An 18,750-nucleotide genomic window follows, 5' to 3' on the forward strand; every position below is an offset into this window, starting at 1 on the left:
CCAGTTCCAGGGGATCTGACACCTTCTTCTGACCTCTTCAGGCACTGCAGGACGTGGATGTACTTACACACATGCAGGCAATATACTCATATACATAAAAATAAAAATAAAATAAATATTTCTTAAAAGTCAGCTTTAATAGATTGAAATACAGTTATGAGATTGTCAGGTCAGTGAAATAGCTCCGTGGGTATAGGTGCTCACTCTCAGGAGGACAACCCGAGTTCAGTCCCAGGATCCCACAAGGTGGCAGGAGAGAGCTGACCTCCACATATGCACCATGGCATGCATGCACTTGCACTTGCACTTGCACTTGCACTTGCACACAAACACACACACACACACACACACACACTGAATAATTTAAAATTACAATTACATGATTTTCCAAATGTATTTTTCTGAAATTTAAATAATAACTTTCTACAGATATTTATGTGTGTGTACACATATAGATATATATCTACATAGGAACTTAGGCACTTTTGTACTAACTTTCATTTTGTCAGTAAGCATCTTGGCTCAGAAAAGTGACACCCTCTTGTTCTCAGTCCTTGCTCATTCCTAGTCCAAGTTCTTTGTGCAGTCATTTCTTCCATGGCCGTTTTTATTGCTCTAGGAGATTAAATGCAATTAGAATGTGCAAAATTGGTTTGTCTCACTAATGAATTAGCTTTTGTTTCTTCATTTTCAATGCCTGTTTAATTTTTCGATCATGCGTCAGAAATGAAAGTCCCACCCGTTCTCACAATATAGTTTGCAGAAGCATTCACGTACTGAGTTAATCAGAAATTAAACTCACTGTTGAATTACTCTTAGGCTAATCTGTGCTTGTATTAAATTAATTAATCTGAAGCTGTTGGCATCTTATCTGATCTGACTACCAGTGAATAATAATTGAGGATCTAACATTTGATTGTTATTCTCAAAATAAACCTTTTCTTCTAGCCATATACATTAGAAAGCAGTTTTAAAACAAGCAAAATAAAAACAGACTCCATAATTGGATGAGAAGAGGGTGGCCACTGAGCAAGAAAACTACTGAGGTTTCTTCAATAAATTCAGTCGAGGATAAGAAATACTGGGGAACTCTAGATTAATCAAGACTAAAGAGAGAAAGGTGTGTTAGCTTTTCCCTGTAATCCCATCACTCCAGAAGCTAAGGCAAGAGGATCAGGAGTTGAAAGTCAGCCTGGGCTACATAATGAGTTTGAGGCCAGCCTGGGCTAGATAAGACCCTGTCTCAAAGAAAGAAAAAAGAGACAATTAAATGTGAAGTGTGATCGTTGACTAGATTCTGGTTCAAACACAAGTAGTTGTAAATAACATTCTAGACACCTTTGAGGAAATTAGCTAGCCTGAATATTGGGTAGTATTAGAGAATTATTGTTAATGTTAGTTATAATAATGCATTGTGGTCATAGAGGAAAATATTCTCATTTTTAGGAAAAAGTAATCGGTGCCTCATGACCTGTACAACTTACTTTGAAATGGTGTGTGTGTGTGTGTGTGTGTGTGTGTGTGTGTGTATGTACATGTGTGTGTATTTATAAGTCTGAGGACAAGGTATAATGACACTTTGTGAAGATGTCACAATGGAACCCATTACTTTGTATGCTAACTTAAAATTTTAATTTAAAAGCAAATTCTGTCTGCACACATATACATACGCATACATACATATATATTTATCTGCATGTGCTTGAAACAAATACAGCAGAATGGGAGCAGGGTTGATCATATAGGTATTCTCGTATAATTTTTTTCAACCTTTCTAAAATTTTCTTAAGTATCTCATAATACTATAAGGCTTGGGAGAGTCCTGCAAACAACATCCTTCTTCAATGTTGCATATTCTTTTAAAGGTCAACCCTAAAGATCTGGATTCCAAGTATGCCTATATCCAAGTGACCCACGTGATCCCATTCTTTGATGAAAAAGAATTACAAGAGAGAAAAACAGAGTTTGAAAGATCCCACAACATCCGGCGCTTCATGTTTGAGATGCCCTTCACCCAGACTGGGAAGAGGCAGGGTGGGGTCGAAGAGCAGTGCAAACGACGCACCATCCTGACAGGTACACTTCAAGATGAAGAGCGCCCCATTAGGGATTCTAGAACTGGAGGGGTCCTTAGTCAGCTGAGCCAGCTTCTCTACACCTGTTTCAGTTCAGTAGCGTTGAACTCAGGCCATCCTTCTGTAAGTCTGTTTACACTTTCTTCTTCCTTCAAATCAGAACTTCATGTCTATTCACTTTCCCATTTAGATCTGAGGAAAACAGTGAGCCTTCATCTTCCCAGGGGCTTTTACATGCAGTGCCCGGTGATTTAAGAAGCCCTTCTGAAACCAACCAGGGCCCTCTCAAGGCCACAGCATGCAGATCAAGAAGCCCACACTCACCTTGTCCCTGTGGCTGAGTAAATAAGTGAGACAGGAGGCCTGGTCTTGGTCATCCTGACAGACGCCGCCAGCTTCCATTTGAGCCTCTCTAGTACTGGGAAGCTCGCTGTGTGATCTAGTTTTGTTGTTATTGCCATGATAAAATGTCCTAACAAAAAGCAACATAGAGGAGGATGGGTTTATTTGGCTTACAATTCTAGGTTACAGCTCACCATTTTGGGGAAGTCAAGGCAAGAACCCAACAGCTAATCACATCACATCCACAGTCAAGAACAAAAGAATAAACATATGCTTGCTTGCTTCTCCCTCAGCCTACCCTTCTTCACTCTTATACAGTTCAGGGCTGGAGCCCATAAAATGGTCCTACCTGCAATGGGCTAGTTCTTCTTATATCAGTTAACAGTCAAGACAGTCCCCCATAGACATGCCCCACTGGCCAATCTAATTTAGAAAATTCCTCTTTTGAAACTCTCTTCCCAGGTGATGCCAGCTTATGTCAGGTTGACAGTTGCAGCTAACCAGCACACCACCTCTTCAGCTAAAGCTCTCAACTGATCCCTTCACACTGTTTGAATCATTTCCTCCTCCCTGACAAGTTACAGAGTCACCTTGGGGCAGGATAGGTGTGTGTGATTTTTTTACAGTCCTTGTGGAAGCTCAACCTCTCCAGTCTTAGGTTAGGGTCAGGAATATAACTAACACAACCAAAACCAAAATGTTTTCTTGATCAGTGGGAAGCTGGCTCTGGATGCCAGGCATGCCTACAACCATCGTTTGGCCCTGTTTTCTAAAGAATAGTCTTACTCAGAATTTGGTTCTGGTGAGTTTTCTGGAGAATACTGTGGAAGTTGTCATCTTCAGAAATGAAAGGAGCTCTGCTGAGATGCTGCACTGCAGGTGGTTCTCAACTCTCACCAGTGAGCAAATTGTGTGGACTCTATATCTTAGTATAGCTAGTACCAGTGTAAGAATATGCAACATTAATAAAAGTAAACTCAAGGCATGGGGCTGGAGAGATGGCTCAGCAGTTAAGAGTGCTTGCTACTGTTGCAGAGTACTGGAAGTTCAGTTCCCAGCACCCATATCAGGTGACTCACAGCTGATAACTCCAGTTCCAGGGGATCTGACACCCTCTTCTGGCCTCTGCAGACACGCATGCATGCACATGCACGCACATGCACACACGTGCACACACACACACACACACACAAATATATAAATAACTAGTAAATTAGAGTTTAGTTAAGTTTAAAAAATAAATAAACTCAGGATAGCATATTATAGGGAATTTTCACCACCCCTGTGAGAGAAATGAGATAAATATTCTAAAACAAATGAAACTGACATTCTTAAAATGTCCCTATTCCTGCTTTTAGAATAAGATACTATATAAGGCACAAACCACATTGTGCTCATTAACGTGGACCCCTGCCACATAGTAAATTCATGAGTTTTCTACTGTACACCTCAATGGCAAATTCTTACTAAGTAAGGGAACTGTATTTATAGATGAACTATCGTAAGGGAATTACCAGCTTCAGTGTTCCTTTGCATGGTGAGAATGACTTCACTTTCATTTCTTAAATTAGTGGTTATCAGAGCTAGAGAAATGGCTCAATGGTTAAGAGCACTGGCTGCTCTTGCGGGGGACCTGGATTCCATTCCCAGCACCTACATGGCAGCTAGCATCCAATTCCAAGGGAATCCAACATGATCTTCAGACCTCTACAGGCAAGACATGACACAAGTCACTTACACACATGCAGGCAATACACTCATACACATAAAATAAAAATAATAAAAATAAAATGTTAAAAAATTATTGGTCATCAAAGTCTGTTCCAGATCCAGCAATGTCAACAACCCTTAGGAACTTGAAATGTAAATTCCCAGGTGCTACCCCGAACTCTACTGAATTAGAAACGAGGGGTGGTACTCAGCTCCTGTGCCTGGCAAGTACTCCAGGAGATTGTGGCCCTGCCTTGTGGGGGTAGGCCTTGCTGAGTTGGTTGGTTTCTTATTTTTATCATGAATCTTGTTGAGGTAGCATGCTGATTCATAACATTGGGTGCTTCCCCTGGGCAGATATCCTTCCGGGGTTACAGGTTTGGTTTGTTACAGAACCATTTCAGATTAGATAAATGATGTGAGCTCGGCTCTGTATCTCCAGAACAGAGTACAAAGAGTAACTAGCTTCATGGAGAGGCAGAACCTGCACAAGCCCTGTTGCTTCTAGGAATAGCCACTCTCCATAGAGCTGAGGAAATGGGGGAAGGGTAGCAGGGAGCCTGGCCTGGGGCTCCAGCCCACCCTGATCACAGCCTTGCTGTGTGAACTTAGACAGGTTGCCCAGCCACTCCATTGCTTCATCATGTCATGTTAAATAATTCTGTAAACTGTAGCCAGGCACTCCAAGTGGCTAGATCCCACCTGCTAATGAGCTTCTTCACCCTTTGGGGTTGATGATGAACAAAAAGGATTACAGTGCAGCAGAAACAGGTTTTGCTCTGAAATACCTCAAAATATGGAAGGGATAGATACTAGGCAGAGTAAATGTTTAGAGAAAAGCTTTTTTGTTTTGTTTTCTAAGCCACTGAGAACACACAAGCTCTATAGCAACCTTCAGAGAAACACACTGGCTCCTTCTGAAGACTTTGAACTTGAGAGTTTTCCCTTAAGTTATTAGTCCTCTGGGTTCTTCCATTGAATTGCTACAAACCTGGCCTTTGGCCTTACAAGTTGTAGGAGAGTCCTAACCTTCCCTGCCTCCTGCACCAGCTTGAGGCATACCTGCTGTATAACTCTGTCAGGTGCCTGTCACCTCACACTCACCTCCCTACCCCCCTGAGTGCAAGTTCCTGAACCTACATTTCCTTTCTTCCCAGTTACTGTTCCCAGATCTCACCCACACTCCTCTTGGAAATGTCTACACCTTCTTTTCACCCTGAGCCATCCATACAGTTGACACATGATTTGCTGTCTTCCTCCTCCTCTTTCCCGTGGGCCACATACTTCTACAATGGGCCATTTATAATTATATGATGACTTATTCCAGTGTTCACCTGACTGTTCTTCTTCTGAGGCCAGTTTGCTCTCCTGTGTGGTCCTTAGGACAGTAACCTAGCAAGACATATTGAGCACTGGCAGTGCTGGGGTATGGCATGCCCCCCAAACTAAGGTCTGTGCCTCATGCTGCTGACATCTCAGCAAGAGGAGACAATAGTCAGTCAACACGGAGTGTTAGACCATGCCATGCATTCTGAATAAACAGGAGGAGACTGGGAATGTGAGGTTGAGGAGGAAGGTTTCAGTTTAATGGGGTGGACAAGGTAGGCCTCATTCAGGGAATGAAAGGGCTGAGATGTGTGAGGGCAACGAGTAGAGGTGGGGGCCAGAAAGAGTGGCAGGGGTATGTGGACACTTGCAGGGCACCCTAAATTACAGGGCCCTGGTGGTCTTGGGTACAGACCTTGAGTTTTCTCTGTGTAGTATTACTGCACCTCCACCTCCCCTTGGCTTCCTGAGGCATAGTTCCCATACCAAGTAGCAATGGGCAGGACTTTATACTGGAAGTAATCGGTGTGATTCATGGGCACCTCACACATACACTTGTTTTCTCTGAAAAAACAGATCTCTCAAATGATGCAACACTACATGGATTGTGTCATGCCCCTTGGCCTCATGAAATATTTTGATGGTGTATTTTCCTTACAAATGAGAATGTAATTCCTCTGTAAGGCACATGAGTCTACCCAAATGCAATGATACCATGGTCAGACTACCACTTCCCTGGCTATAAGCAGCAATGCCCAGTTCCTTCTGTAATATAAACGAAGCCTTTGTTCAAAATGGCTTTATTGATCCCATTTTTGCCATTTAAAAAGTTAAATATATCATTTAAAAGCTGATATGTTAGAGAAATGATTCAGAGGTTAAGAGCACTTACTGCTCTTGCAAAGGGAACCTGAGTTCAGTTCCTAGCACCCACATGGCAGCTCACAACTGTCTGTAATGCCAGTTCCAGGGGATCTGACACCTTCTGGCCTCCTTGAGCACTAGGCATGCATGTGGTGCATACATACATCCAGGCAAAACACTTACATGCATTTTTTAAAAGCAAATCTTGAGTAAAACAAATCTTTTAAAAAACTGATATTCCCATAAAGGTACAAAAGAAATTCAAGATAGGAACACTTAACCAACTAATAAAATATTTGGCAAATAGAGTGTGACCAGGGAGGTTGTTCCCCCCCCCCCATCTTTATCCAGTTACTGATGGTGATCAGGGAGCTAGCCTTGTTTCCCATTGGGAGATAAGACATTCTTGAATAAATTCTCCCCAGCCATTTACTAAAGAACAAATAATTCAAACATAACCACTCATCTTTTGCTTGTTAAAAAATAAAAGAAGGACTATCGAGATAGTTCATGGGTAGGTGCTTGCATGCAGGCCTGATGACCTGCGTTTGATCCCCAGATCCCATAAGGTGGCAGGAGAGAACTGACTCCCAAGAGCTGTTCCTTGACCCCCCCCACACACACACGTGTTATCCATGTGCTGCGGCACACATGAGCTTACACACACATATACACAATAAAATTTTTTAAGTAGGCTTTTAAAGAATGTGTGTAGCAAACATCTCCCTGTGGGATGTCTTTAATGTTATGATGCTGCTTTTCAAGCTTTGCCTGCCAATTTCTGTGGGATATGCTCCATCAGGTGGATTTCCCCCATTACCATCGCTTACTCCCACTCATCAGGTTGCTTGGGGTCTCCACACTGACTGCGATGACCACTTGTCTCTACTAAATCCCGGTAAAGTTTCGACTATGGCGGCTTTTATTTTACCTGTTCAGGTCTAGTAGTGTGGCCTGTAGCTTCAGAGAGGCAGCCAATTTCACTACATGGGCATTAGCAGAAACTAATCAAAAAATGAAAGAGCTCTGCATGTTGATGCTCCAGAATCGAGCCACTAATGATTTCTTGTTACTGAAACGTCATCTGGGTTGTGAATAATTTCCTGGAGTATATTGCTTCAATATCACCAATAATTCCAATATTATTCAACAACAGACCAAATAAAAGAGAAAATTGATAAGATCTTTAAAAATGTGTGTAAGTCTATTAGATCCTCCAAAAATGGTTTTGTTCATTTTTAAAAAATATTTTATTATTTTAATTTTATGTGTATGAGTGTACTGCCTGCATGTATGTGAGTGCACCTGTGTACTGCAATGCCGCGAAGGTCAGAAGGGGCTTCGGATTCCCCTGGAACTGGAGTTAAGGATGGTTCGTAGCCGCCATGTGGGTTCTGGGAATTGAACCTGGGTCCTCTGTAAGAGCAGTCAGTGCTCTTAACCACTGAGCTCTCCACAGCCCCAGTTTTGTTCATTTTTAAACTAATTATTTAGTGTTGATACAATCAGGTATCTTGTTATAAATAAAAATAGAATTCATTACCTTTTGTGAAAAATTATCAGAAATAGTAAATATTTTTAAATTTCTTCTCACTGTAAGTTTCAAAATACCTTTATTGCCAGTACAATTCTAAGAGTTTCATGGAATGCTTTGCCTAGAAATTTATTCTTATTTTTTGAATTTTCATTGATATCTCAGATTTATTCAAATTTATGTGATTCAAAGTTGTTTTGAGAGAAAAACACAAAGATACTTTGTGGAACTTTTTTTGGGACCTAATCTGCTATGTAGTATCTCAGAACTGTTTAGTGTTTTTTGTATTTTAAAAATCATCTTATACCTACTCATTTCAATCATACAACTTCTAAAGAAGGTTAGGATGTGTATAGATATGAAAATTAAGCAAGGAATCGTAAAATGATGTTTTCAAAGACACGCTGCTCATGTTAAAGGGAAAGCAAGGATCCAACTGTTTGCTTTATGATATAACTTGTCATTAAATATGCATCATTAAAAAGGAAGATCATGGGACTGGAGAGATGGCTTAGTGGTTAAGAACACTGGCTGCTCTTGGCAGAAAACCCAGGTTTGGTTCCCAGCACCCACATGGCAGATAACAATCATCCTTAACTTCAGTTCCAGGGGATCCAATGCCCTCTTCTGTCTGCTTCAAGTATTGCGTGCATGGGTGCACTTACATATAGGTAGGCAAAACACTCATACAAATGAATGAATGAATGAATGAATGAATGAATTTTTTTTTTTCAAAAAGGAAGATCATAGTCTAGCTTCACAGAGTATTGGCAGGTGATGTTAGCAAGCTTGGGGTTCTTTATCTGTAAAATAAGAATGACAGTGATTGCAGGCTGTGGTATAACTCTGGGCCTTGTTACTTCGCAGCAATACACTGCTTCCCCTATGTGAAGAAGAGAATCCCCGTCATGTACCAGCACCATACCGACCTGAACCCCATCGAGGTGGCCATCGATGAAATGAGTAAGAAGGTGGCTGAGTTCCGGCAGCTGTGCTCCTCAGCTGAAGTGGACATGATCAAACTGCAACTCAAACTCCAGGGCAGTGTGAGCGTTCAGGTGAGCTGGGCAGAGGGAAGAAATTCCTGTGCAAGCTGCAAGGGAAGCAAGGCAATCCCCCTCACCTTCCTAATGTCATGGTGGCTTCTCCCATTATCAGAAGGAACAGTAGCTTTAACTGACCCCCAGTCCCATGGACACATGGACAACATGGTAACTTCACTAAGCTGTCCTCACTAACAGCACTCTTCACAGCACCCTGAGTTTTCAGTAAGTTGGGGAGTGTTGGGTGCTTGAATGGCAAGACTCTCCTAAAACCTAAGAAAGGTGGAGAGTAGTAGGTTTTTCTATGAAACTGGTTTCTGGTTTCTATAAAAGTTATATCTGAAAAAGTACCTGATGTTTCACTCTCTTCATAGTTTTGTTGTTGTTGTTGTTGTTGTTGTTAGCTAACAAAAATTCTTTATTTTGATATAGCCCAATCAAGCAACTTTTACTGGTAGCATTTTTGTGTCTTTTTAAAGAAATATATAACAAGGCATGGTGACTCCTGTCATCCTAGCACCCAAGAAGCTGAAGCAAAAGAATCAGTAGTTTCAGACTGAGCTGAGTTATGTACCAAGTTCTAGACCAGCCTGGACTGAGAATATGTCTTCATGTCTCAAAGGAAAGAAAGAGGGGCTGGAGAGATGGCTCAGTGGTTAAGAGCACTACTCTTGCAGAGCACCCGGGTTTGGTTCCCAGCACTCACATGGCAGCTAACCACCACCTGTAATTCCAGATCAAGGGGATCTGACTCTCTCTTCTGGCCTCTGCCAGCATTGCATGCATATGTGCATGTGCATACATGCAGGCAAAACACTCATAACATAAAAGTAAATAATTTTTTAAAAGAAAGAAACCTGTGTCTCTCCAAGTTTCCCTCCTTTTTCAGCATACACACTCAAATCCGAAGTATATCTGGAATTGACTTTGTATTTGACATAGAGAAAGGATGAAGATACCTTTTTTTTTCAGCAGGATGTAGTCATATATGCCTGTAATTCCTGTACTTGGGAGGCTATGGGAGGCTAAGGAGAGAAGATTACAAGTTCAAAGCTACATTGTGAGTTTGAAGCCAGCCCATGCTACATAGTGAGACCCTGCCTCGAAAAAAAAAAAAAGAGAGGCTGGGGATATAGCTTAGTTGGAAAAGCGTTTTCCTAGTGTGCACAAAGTCCTGGATTTGATTCCCCATACTATATAAACTGCACGGTAAGGCATACCTGTAATTCTAGCACCCACGAGGTGGAGGCCAGTGATCAAAAGTTCAGTTTGGGCTACATGAGCCTCTCTCTCTCTCTCTCTCTCTCTCTCTCTCTCTCTCCCCCTCCCTCCCTCCCTCCCTCCCTCTCCCTCTCCCTCTCCCTCTCTGTCAAAAACATTTTTTTCTGCCACACCACAAGTAAGTCATGTTTGTGTGTTCAACTTGTGACAATTTTTCAAGCTGTACACTTATGATATATACTTTTATGTTTATGTATTATACTCTAATACAACAGTCTTAAAGTTATCTTCTATAGCTTCCTAGGCAATTGGCAAATTTTAGATTGGCTCTCTCCAGTGACCACTTTTCTATGTATATAAAGAATTCAAACACTTTTCTTCCTCCGTAGATCCCTCGAGCTCAGTGTTTTGTCTTTCAAGTTGTGTGTGCTTATGAAAATTACATGGAGGGTCTGCTATATAGATTTAGGGTTTGGGATTTGGTTTCTGACATGAGTTTTTATCAACGTTTTATCAGATCCACGCATAAAGAACCATGAGGTTTGGGCAAAATTTTTTACTAAATGTCATTGGCCACAAAAGTATAGATATTTCTTGTATCCAGAAAGATTATATGCCAAATTAGTTTAGGAACTGATTATAAATATTCCAGCATCATGATTATTCAACAGGCTCAGAGGCCAGAGTGTTCCGTAGCTAAAAACATCACTCAATACCTTGACCTGGAAATGCCAATCCTCTATCAAAAGAATAGGGCTGTGGTTTCCAGCAAAAGGTGGGGCCAAACAGATTGAACTTTCTAAAGGGTAAAGCATGTAGTGCCATTTGCCGGTGACCTTCAAGGTTTATTAAATGCCCAATCATCTTTCAAAGCAAAGAATTCCATGCCGAAGTGAAAAAAATGTTTATACTGGTGCCCATCCAGGTAATAACAAAATTGGGACCAAAAGCAATTAACTGTCATTTCCTTTGAGTTCTCCTGTAGCTCTGTCACCCAGAGGCCTACTGCATTGTAGGCCAGAGCTCTCTGTGGCTCCTTCACTGTACCCCAAAATCTTGTTATATTGCTCTGTCTCATTAGCCAGCCTCTCTGCATCTTTTTAAATGAACTGTTTCATTTCAGACTGTCTTTGTCTTGTCTTCATGTTAGCATGCTTCCCATACATGTAGCCTAATGCAGAGGCTTGCCCTCCACATTCAGTCACCATGGGAAGTTAACTAGCCATCCATCTCAGAGGCCCTACCGCTGACACTGTGGCCTCTGCCCTCCTGTCTCCCCCTATCCCCTGTGACATCTCGTGGTTCAATTCTCCTGACACTACTGCACACATGGGTTAGAGCTCCTTACAGACAGCTCTTCCTCTGTCCTTTCTCTAAGGCACCAGACCTCCTGGAAGAAAGTAGACATTCCTTCCCTGAACTCTCTGAGGCACCTGGAACAATGTCCTCATCCTAGGGTGTCCAGCCATCTTCTCTCCTCGTTCCTCTATTGCCTGACTTATCAGCTTCAGAGAATCCTTCGTAGCTTATTGAAAGAGGGATGCAGTGTTCTGGGTCATTTGCCACATGCTAAATGTTCCTAACCTTTTGATTTCCAGCACGACCCAAATGATTACTGAGGCAGCAAGGCAGCTTTCCTGTGGCTGCCTATACAATTCAGTAAGGTGAATACTTGTTTGTTTTTTTAAACACTGGCTGTAGGAGCTGGGAAGATGGCTCAGACAGTAAAGTGTTTACTGTGCAAGCATGAGCACCTGAGTTCATATCCCCAACACCCATGTAAAAAGGTGGGCATGGCAACACACGCCTATCATCCCAGCACTGAAGAGGTAGAAACAAGATCCCTGGGGCTCACTGGCCGGCAGGTCTAGCTTAATCATCAAGCGCCAGGTTAAGTGACAGATTATGTCTCAAAAAATGAAATGGAGAGCAGTAGAGGAAGACATCTGATATTGACCTCTGGCACACATGCATATGAACATACACACACGTGTGCATGCACACACATACACACACACACGCACACATAAAAACACTGGCTCTGTTTCCATTGCTCACTGAATTCACTAGATTGACATGTTAGTTTAGTATAGTGTAGCATAAATGCCAGTCTCCAGAACCTGTTTGTAATAGTCTTTAACATAGGGTTGGAAGACCTAGGCCCTGAGCGTTTTGCGTATTGGATTCTCCAACTTGAATAAGCAGGTTCCCTATCATTGGTTCCTTCTTATATAAAATGAGCCATCATCACAAGTCCCCTGAGGATGGATGGCCTGATGGAATCAAGTGGCACGCAATGATAGAAGCTTTGTTACTGGTTTCCTCTTGGCTTGTAAGGACCTAGAAGACAAGGATCATAACTGACTCTCAAACAGCATTTAGAGTGCATGACAACTGACAGTAAATAAATAATAATGGTAATTTTCTTCCTGACATAATATCTAATCTTTGTTCTTTTTCTAGGTCAATGCTGGCCCACTAGCATATGCCCGAGCCTTCTTAGATGACACCAACACAAAAAGATATCCTGACAATAAAGTCAAGTTATTGAAGGAAGTTTTCAGGTAAGTCACACTAAAAATTTTCTCTTCAAGGAATTGATCATCTCTCTGTCTTAGCCAGCCTTCCATTACTATAACAGATGCCTAAGACAATTTGCTTATAAAAAGAAAAAGGTTGATTTTGGCTCACAGTTTTGAAGATTCTTTGGGGCCTGTGGTAAGGTGTCTTATCATGTTGGGCGTGAGTAGCAAAGGTATATACATCGTAGCCAGGAAGCAAAAGAGTAAGTAAGGGTCCTGGGTTCCACAAGTCCTTTCAAGGGCATGACCCAAAAACCTAAAGACCACCCAGTAGGCCCTTCCTCCAGAGACTCCACCACCTCCCAATAGCACCACCTTGGGGACCACACTTTAACAGTAAACCTTGGAGGGACATTCCAAACCTAAACTATAGTGTCCTCATTCAGAAAAGAGATAATCCCAGCTAGATCAAGGCTTTTTCCTCTGCATGCCTTTATCTCCCTCTCTAACCCCACTTCAGGCAATTTGTGGAAGCTTGTGGTCAAGCCCTGGCCATCAATGAACGTCTGATTAAAGAAGACCAATTAGAGTACCAGGAAGAAATGAAGGCTAACTACAGAGAAATGGCCAAGGAGCTTTCTGAAATCATGCATGAACAGGTAAGTGCCACACTAGCTTGGGCAACTTGGAGGAAATGGATTCACTGGGGTCTGAAATATACCTCATAATAAAATTAAGCCTTCCAATATTCTTGTAGAATTATAATTTCTGAAGAGAATCATAACATGTTATGCCCTTGCTGCTATAACCCAAGATTATTTGGGAAGCCAAGTGACAGATTGCCCATTTGTCATCTAAAGCAAGCAGGGAGGGCAGCACCCTATTACTATTCTAAAAGGTGTTGCATTTTATCAGCTTTGCCTCTCTCTACCTGGAGCAAGCCAGAAGAAACCATATCCATGTTATTTTACAACTGTCTTTTGCTAGGACAGGCCTTACCAGCCTGGTTTGCTTGTCTGTTGCATCAAAAGTCTTTTGTCATTTAAAAATGTGGACTTGTTCCCTTTTTGTGCTATTCATAACTGGCCTGGGCATGGGGATTCTGCATGGCTCCTTCCCTCATGTTCCTTGTCATCAAGGGCATCTTCCTGAATCTATTGTGCTTCTATTCTTCCTATATGAATGTTCTGTGTGGTCTCAGCAGTCATCAGAGGACAGGTGATGACCAGGTGTCAAGCAAATGTCCAGGAGCCTGCCCATCCAAGCCACTGTTCCTGTCTTTATAAATAGGATTGTCCTTGATCCTTGATCTCATATCTTGCCTATTTCCTGCATGATTGCCTTTGGTCTTGCAGAATGGGAACTAGGGCCTTTTGGGTCCCTTGCCCTATCACTTGCTGACTTAGGAATTTTTACTGTGAAAAATAACTTGATTGTTTGAGTTTTAACACCCTTGCTTTTTTTTCTTCTCTGTGCCAACACACTCAGATGGGATGGTAATGTCACTTTTTAATTTTATTTTTCTGATACACTAGCTCACTTAAATTAATTTGAGTCACATAAAGTTATTACTAAGTTTGAGCAGCTACAGGCATTGGATAGTGTGTGTACAATCGAAAACAGCTCTCTTCTGAACATTTTAAAAAGCAGAAAATGAAATGATTAACTCATGTGGGAATAGTTAAATACAAGGGAGAGGCTCGTGGGAACAAACTCACAGAGAAAACTTGCGATCTCTTCCTTGGAACCTACAATGGAGTGCTTGATCAGTGGGCTCCAGCACGCAGCCCTAGGAAGGATGGAAGTAGGAAGGAATTATGGGCTGAATTTTATGGGCGCTCTTGTCTAATCCCTAAAAGATTTTAGGGTTACCTCTTTGGAGGAGGGGAATATTAGAGTAGCAGAAAGCCCCTTTAAGGAAGGGAGGGAAGGAGGGAGGGAGGGAGGGAGGGAGGAAGGAAACGAAGTTGTCAGAAAAAAGTGATGGGTAGATTTGGAAGGTGTTGGAGGGGAGGGAGTGGGCATGGATTTGATCAAAACACCTTATATGCATGAATGAACTTCTCAATAAAGTTTTTTTAAAGTTAAAAAAATTAAACTCTCAGATTGAACAGACATGATCTAGCCTTGTCTCTTGAAAAAGCTTTCTGAAATGAATTTAGTTTATCCATGTCATGTTGTAAGGTAGACCTCAAGTCCCCATAAGATCTAGTCAGCCTAGAAGGCTTTCCATTCATTAACCTGCAAAGGCAACAAAGCATGTTGCCTTGACTTTCTCCTTACAATGTTTTTAAGATGACCACTTACTAGATAAACTAAACCATCTGTGCAGACTGTCAAAGCCAAGCTATCTAGGTGCACCACTGTTCAGAGTGACACTGCATGACAAGTTGTGTGTGTTACCTAAGCACAGTTCTAAATGTTTACCAAAGCATTGCACTTTGATAATGTTGTGTTTCTGTGCCTTGAGATTTGCCCCCTGGAGGAGAAGACGAATGTCTTACCGAATTCCCTGCACATCTTCAACGCCATCAGCGGGACTCCAACGAGCACAGTGGTTCAAGGGTTGACCAGCTCGTCCTCGGTTGTGTGATTTTTACCTCATGAACCATGTGTGGGGATTTGCTTTGTCATTTATAAACTCAGGATGACTTCCAAAGCTAATCACTGGGAAGACCAAGCACAGGGAAAGAAGCCTTGGGAACGGGAAAGAGAGGGGATGAGGACTGATATTTCACAGTGGCTTTTCTACAGGAATCAAAAGAGGGCACACATATTTTTTTATATATCACTGGCAATATTCAGTTTTCCTTGAGTCTTAACAGACGTGTGTGGTGGATGCTCTCAAGCTGGAGTTCAATTTTATTCTTCCTTACAGAGTAGTATTAAGATAAATGATCTAAAGAAAAAGTGTTCTAGAATGTTTGTAACAGGGACAGCAGCACTGAAACTGAATCCGGGGACCTTCTGGAAAAATCTTGAAAATATTATTTTTTTTCCTGTGGCACATTCAGGTTGATTACAAGAACTATTTTTGTGTCTAGTTTTTGATGACTTAAGGGTATTGACCATTGTAATTTTTGTACTAGTGAATAAGGAGATTTAGTGCTTTTATATTCATGCCTTGCATTGAAGACATGTGAAAACTTAAGAAATTATATGTGAGCTTAAGACTAGTCCAACAGTGTAGAACCAAAGGCCTGTACTAACAAACATACCTATGCTAAAAAAGTAAAATGTAGTATCCTAAATGACTGTACATACAGTTTGTTAATACAGCCTCAGCATTATGTACATACATATATCACATTTCTACATTTTTAATACATCTGCTTCCACATTAAGTTTATTTGTGACCAATTTGTGCTCTTCTTCATATATGCAAATACATTTGTCTTTACTGTTTTATTCTTGTACATAAAAAGTGCAGTATGGAGATGTGTATAGTCTTTGTTACATTAGGTTTATAAACTGTCAAAAATTTCATCCTTTTGCCAAAATGGTGGAGTATTGTGATTGGAATCATAAATCCTGTGGGGAGTTGGGGGTATAATTTAAAGTTTTCACCATGTTATATTTTCGTTTAAGACATTAATTTAGTAATTTTATATTTGGGAAAATAAAGGTTTTTAATTTAACTGGAATCACTGCCCTGCTGTAAGTAAACATTCTGTATACCACATCTGTATTAAAAATAACATTGCTGATTTTCTGGTAATAAACACTGGCTATTTATTGTTTGGCAATCCTAAAAGGGACAGGTTACTGAAATACTTTGGGATGAAATAATATTACCTAAATATTCTTTAAATTTTTGTTTATTATTTTTAATTTTATGTATATGAGTGTTTTGTGTGTGTGTATGAAAATGTACCTATGTCGTGAAATGCCCACAGAGGCCATAGAGGACACTGGATTCCCTGGAACTGGAGTTATGGCCAGTTGTTAACTACCATGTGGATGCTGGGAACCAAACTCAGGTCCTCTAGAAGAGCAGCCAATTCTCTTAACTGTTGAGCCATCTTTCTGGCCCACTAAATTTTCTTTAAAATAAGAGAAAGAAGATGGTTTGATATAATACAATGGATGGAATGTAGGTAGTTGTTGAAGCTGTTGTTGAATGTGTAGAAGTCATAACACAAATTCTCTGTTTTGCTAGAAGCTTCCATAATACAGATTATAAAAGATGGGGATAGGGATCATGATTCCAGAGAACTCGGGTGGATGCTTTGTTGTCCCATAGACTGGGGGGACAGAGCTGTACCAGTTATTCCCAGGTAAGGGTAGACCCCTTTGTCTGAGTTTTCCTCTTCAACAATATCAAGGCTTCCATCTTTATCATCTCCCTGACTTCCTTTTCATGTGAACACTCTGGGAGATGGTGGTCAGTCATTTCTCCCAGAGATGCTTAGGCAGCCATGTAGGCACACCTCTACCCCTATGCTCTGCATCATCACAAACACTGAACTGACTCATAGAGATGAATCACTCCACAGGTGCTGGTCCTGCCTCTGGTGTGCCCAGTGGCCCCAGAAGAGGAGCCAATTCATTATCAGCACCATGTTTTGCACTGATAATTTTGTAGTTCCAGTGAAGTGAAAAGAAAACTTTCTACAAGGAATAAAATAGTGGATTTTCTATTTGAAGAGTTATAAAGACTTGAAAGGTCTTTGTATATGGCCAGTAAGGAAAGGCCGCTTGTGATACTGCAACCTTTGAGCACCAATAGCCAAAGCTGTGCAGGGTCTGACGCATTCTCTGTCAATGGTGAGGTGAAGCCTTGAAGAGACAAGAGATGGTGATGGGTGTGGTGATGCCCCAGGGGTTGTGGGCCATTCATTACTCCATTTAGATTCAGAACTTCAGGAAAGGCTTAGTTTTCCTGAGTCTCTGACATTCCAGCCCCGTGTAATAAGCCTTGAGTCAAACATCATCAGAGGTGGGTTTCCCAGTCATAAATACCTCATTTAGGAACCATTAAAGTCAAGTCATCGTGGAGTAGGATAAATGAAAGTTTAGAAGGAGTCCATGAAAAATAAGATTAAGTTTGGAAGATGGCCAACCCTCACGTTCTACAAAGGTGGAAAAAGGAACCATCTCTTGATGATAGCGATGATAAAGATAGATAACTAAGGTGGAAGAGCCAGAGGTAATAAGGTGTACTTGGGAAACCTTTACTCACCACAGTAGAGGAGGCAAGGACAGTGGAGAAGGTTGAGAACACCTTCTGTGGACTCTGATGAAACATTTCATAGAGTTCACATAGAAAATTTTAATTTCCATCGAATATTATACATTAAGACTGATAAGATGGCTCAATGGATAAAGGTCTTTGTCATGCAAGTGTGGCAACCTGAGTTGTATCCCCAGAATCCATGTAAAGGTTGAAGAAGAGAATCAACTCTGCCAAGTTGTTCTGTGGTTTCTACATGCATCCCATGCATGGCACACATACACACAATAATAAAAATTTTAAAAGATGATACATTTGGGGTTGGAGAGATGGCTCAGCTGTTAAGAGCACTACCTGATGATTCACAACTGCCAACACACATGGTACATATGCATACATACACTCAGATATATGCACACATAAATAATTTTTACAAGATACATTAACAAAGTCATTTACAAAAAATTGAGTATTTTTAAATATTTTTATAGTATTTCACATAGATTCTATTAATTTTTTTAGAAGAAGCATTTCATTACAACAGCATTGACATGTTCAATAACAATTTCCAGAGCAAAGGTGCATCTCAAAAGTTGGCTGTAAATTTTTAGGTTCCTGGTTGAATTATTACAGTTATACAATATTGTACTTAGTATAAACCCTATAAGACATAAATTTGAGGTTTTTAACCTTTAAAAAAGATCCCCATTTCTTTTTAAAATATACTCTTTCATACAGAAAACCTCATTTTTAATGCAACTAACACTTAGATGTTTGCACATGTGTCTCTAATCTCTATATATCTGATTATTACTAGTCACAATCAGTTGCTTTCTAAGATCCTTGGCACCTGAGCATGGATATAAAGCCATCAGGTAGATTTCAATGATATGTTTTTCACCTCTACTAATTATTAAGGAGGACATTTTTATGCTTTGAA

General features: G+C 40.9%; 1 protein-coding gene across 30 annotated transcripts in view; it reads left to right on the forward strand.

Moving 5' to 3' along the window:
• The window catches only part of Dock9 (dedicator of cytokinesis 9), a 333,922-nt gene extending 317,578 nt beyond the window's left edge, over positions 1-16,344 (forward strand). For 20 of the 30 annotated variants that reach the window (XM_029558890.1, XM_017795710.2, XM_008823570.3 and 17 more), the window contains 5 exons: positions 1,866-2,076; positions 8,719-8,909; positions 12,579-12,679; positions 13,158-13,296; positions 15,108-15,401. In XM_029558890.1, coding sequence (XP_029414750.1) covers positions 1,866-2,076; positions 8,719-8,909; positions 12,579-12,679; positions 13,158-13,296; positions 15,108-15,230 — 765 coding nt within the window. In that variant the 3' untranslated portion in view covers positions 15,231-15,401. Of the gene's footprint in view, positions 1-1,865; positions 2,077-8,718; positions 8,910-12,578; positions 12,680-13,157; positions 13,297-14,125; positions 14,134-15,107 lie in introns of all 30 variants that reach the window. The other 10 variants (XM_008823583.3, XM_008823575.3, XM_029558897.1 and 7 more) reach the window with 3 other exon arrangements.
• Positions 16,345-18,750: the final 2,406 nt, after the last annotated feature.

This window comes from Nannospalax galili, unplaced genomic scaffold (genome assembly GCF_000622305.1).
Source record: "Nannospalax galili isolate Female #2095 unplaced genomic scaffold, S.galili_v1.0 scaffold528, whole genome shotgun sequence".
In the NCBI taxonomy this organism is placed as follows: domain Eukaryota; kingdom Metazoa; phylum Chordata; class Mammalia; order Rodentia; family Spalacidae; genus Nannospalax; species Nannospalax galili.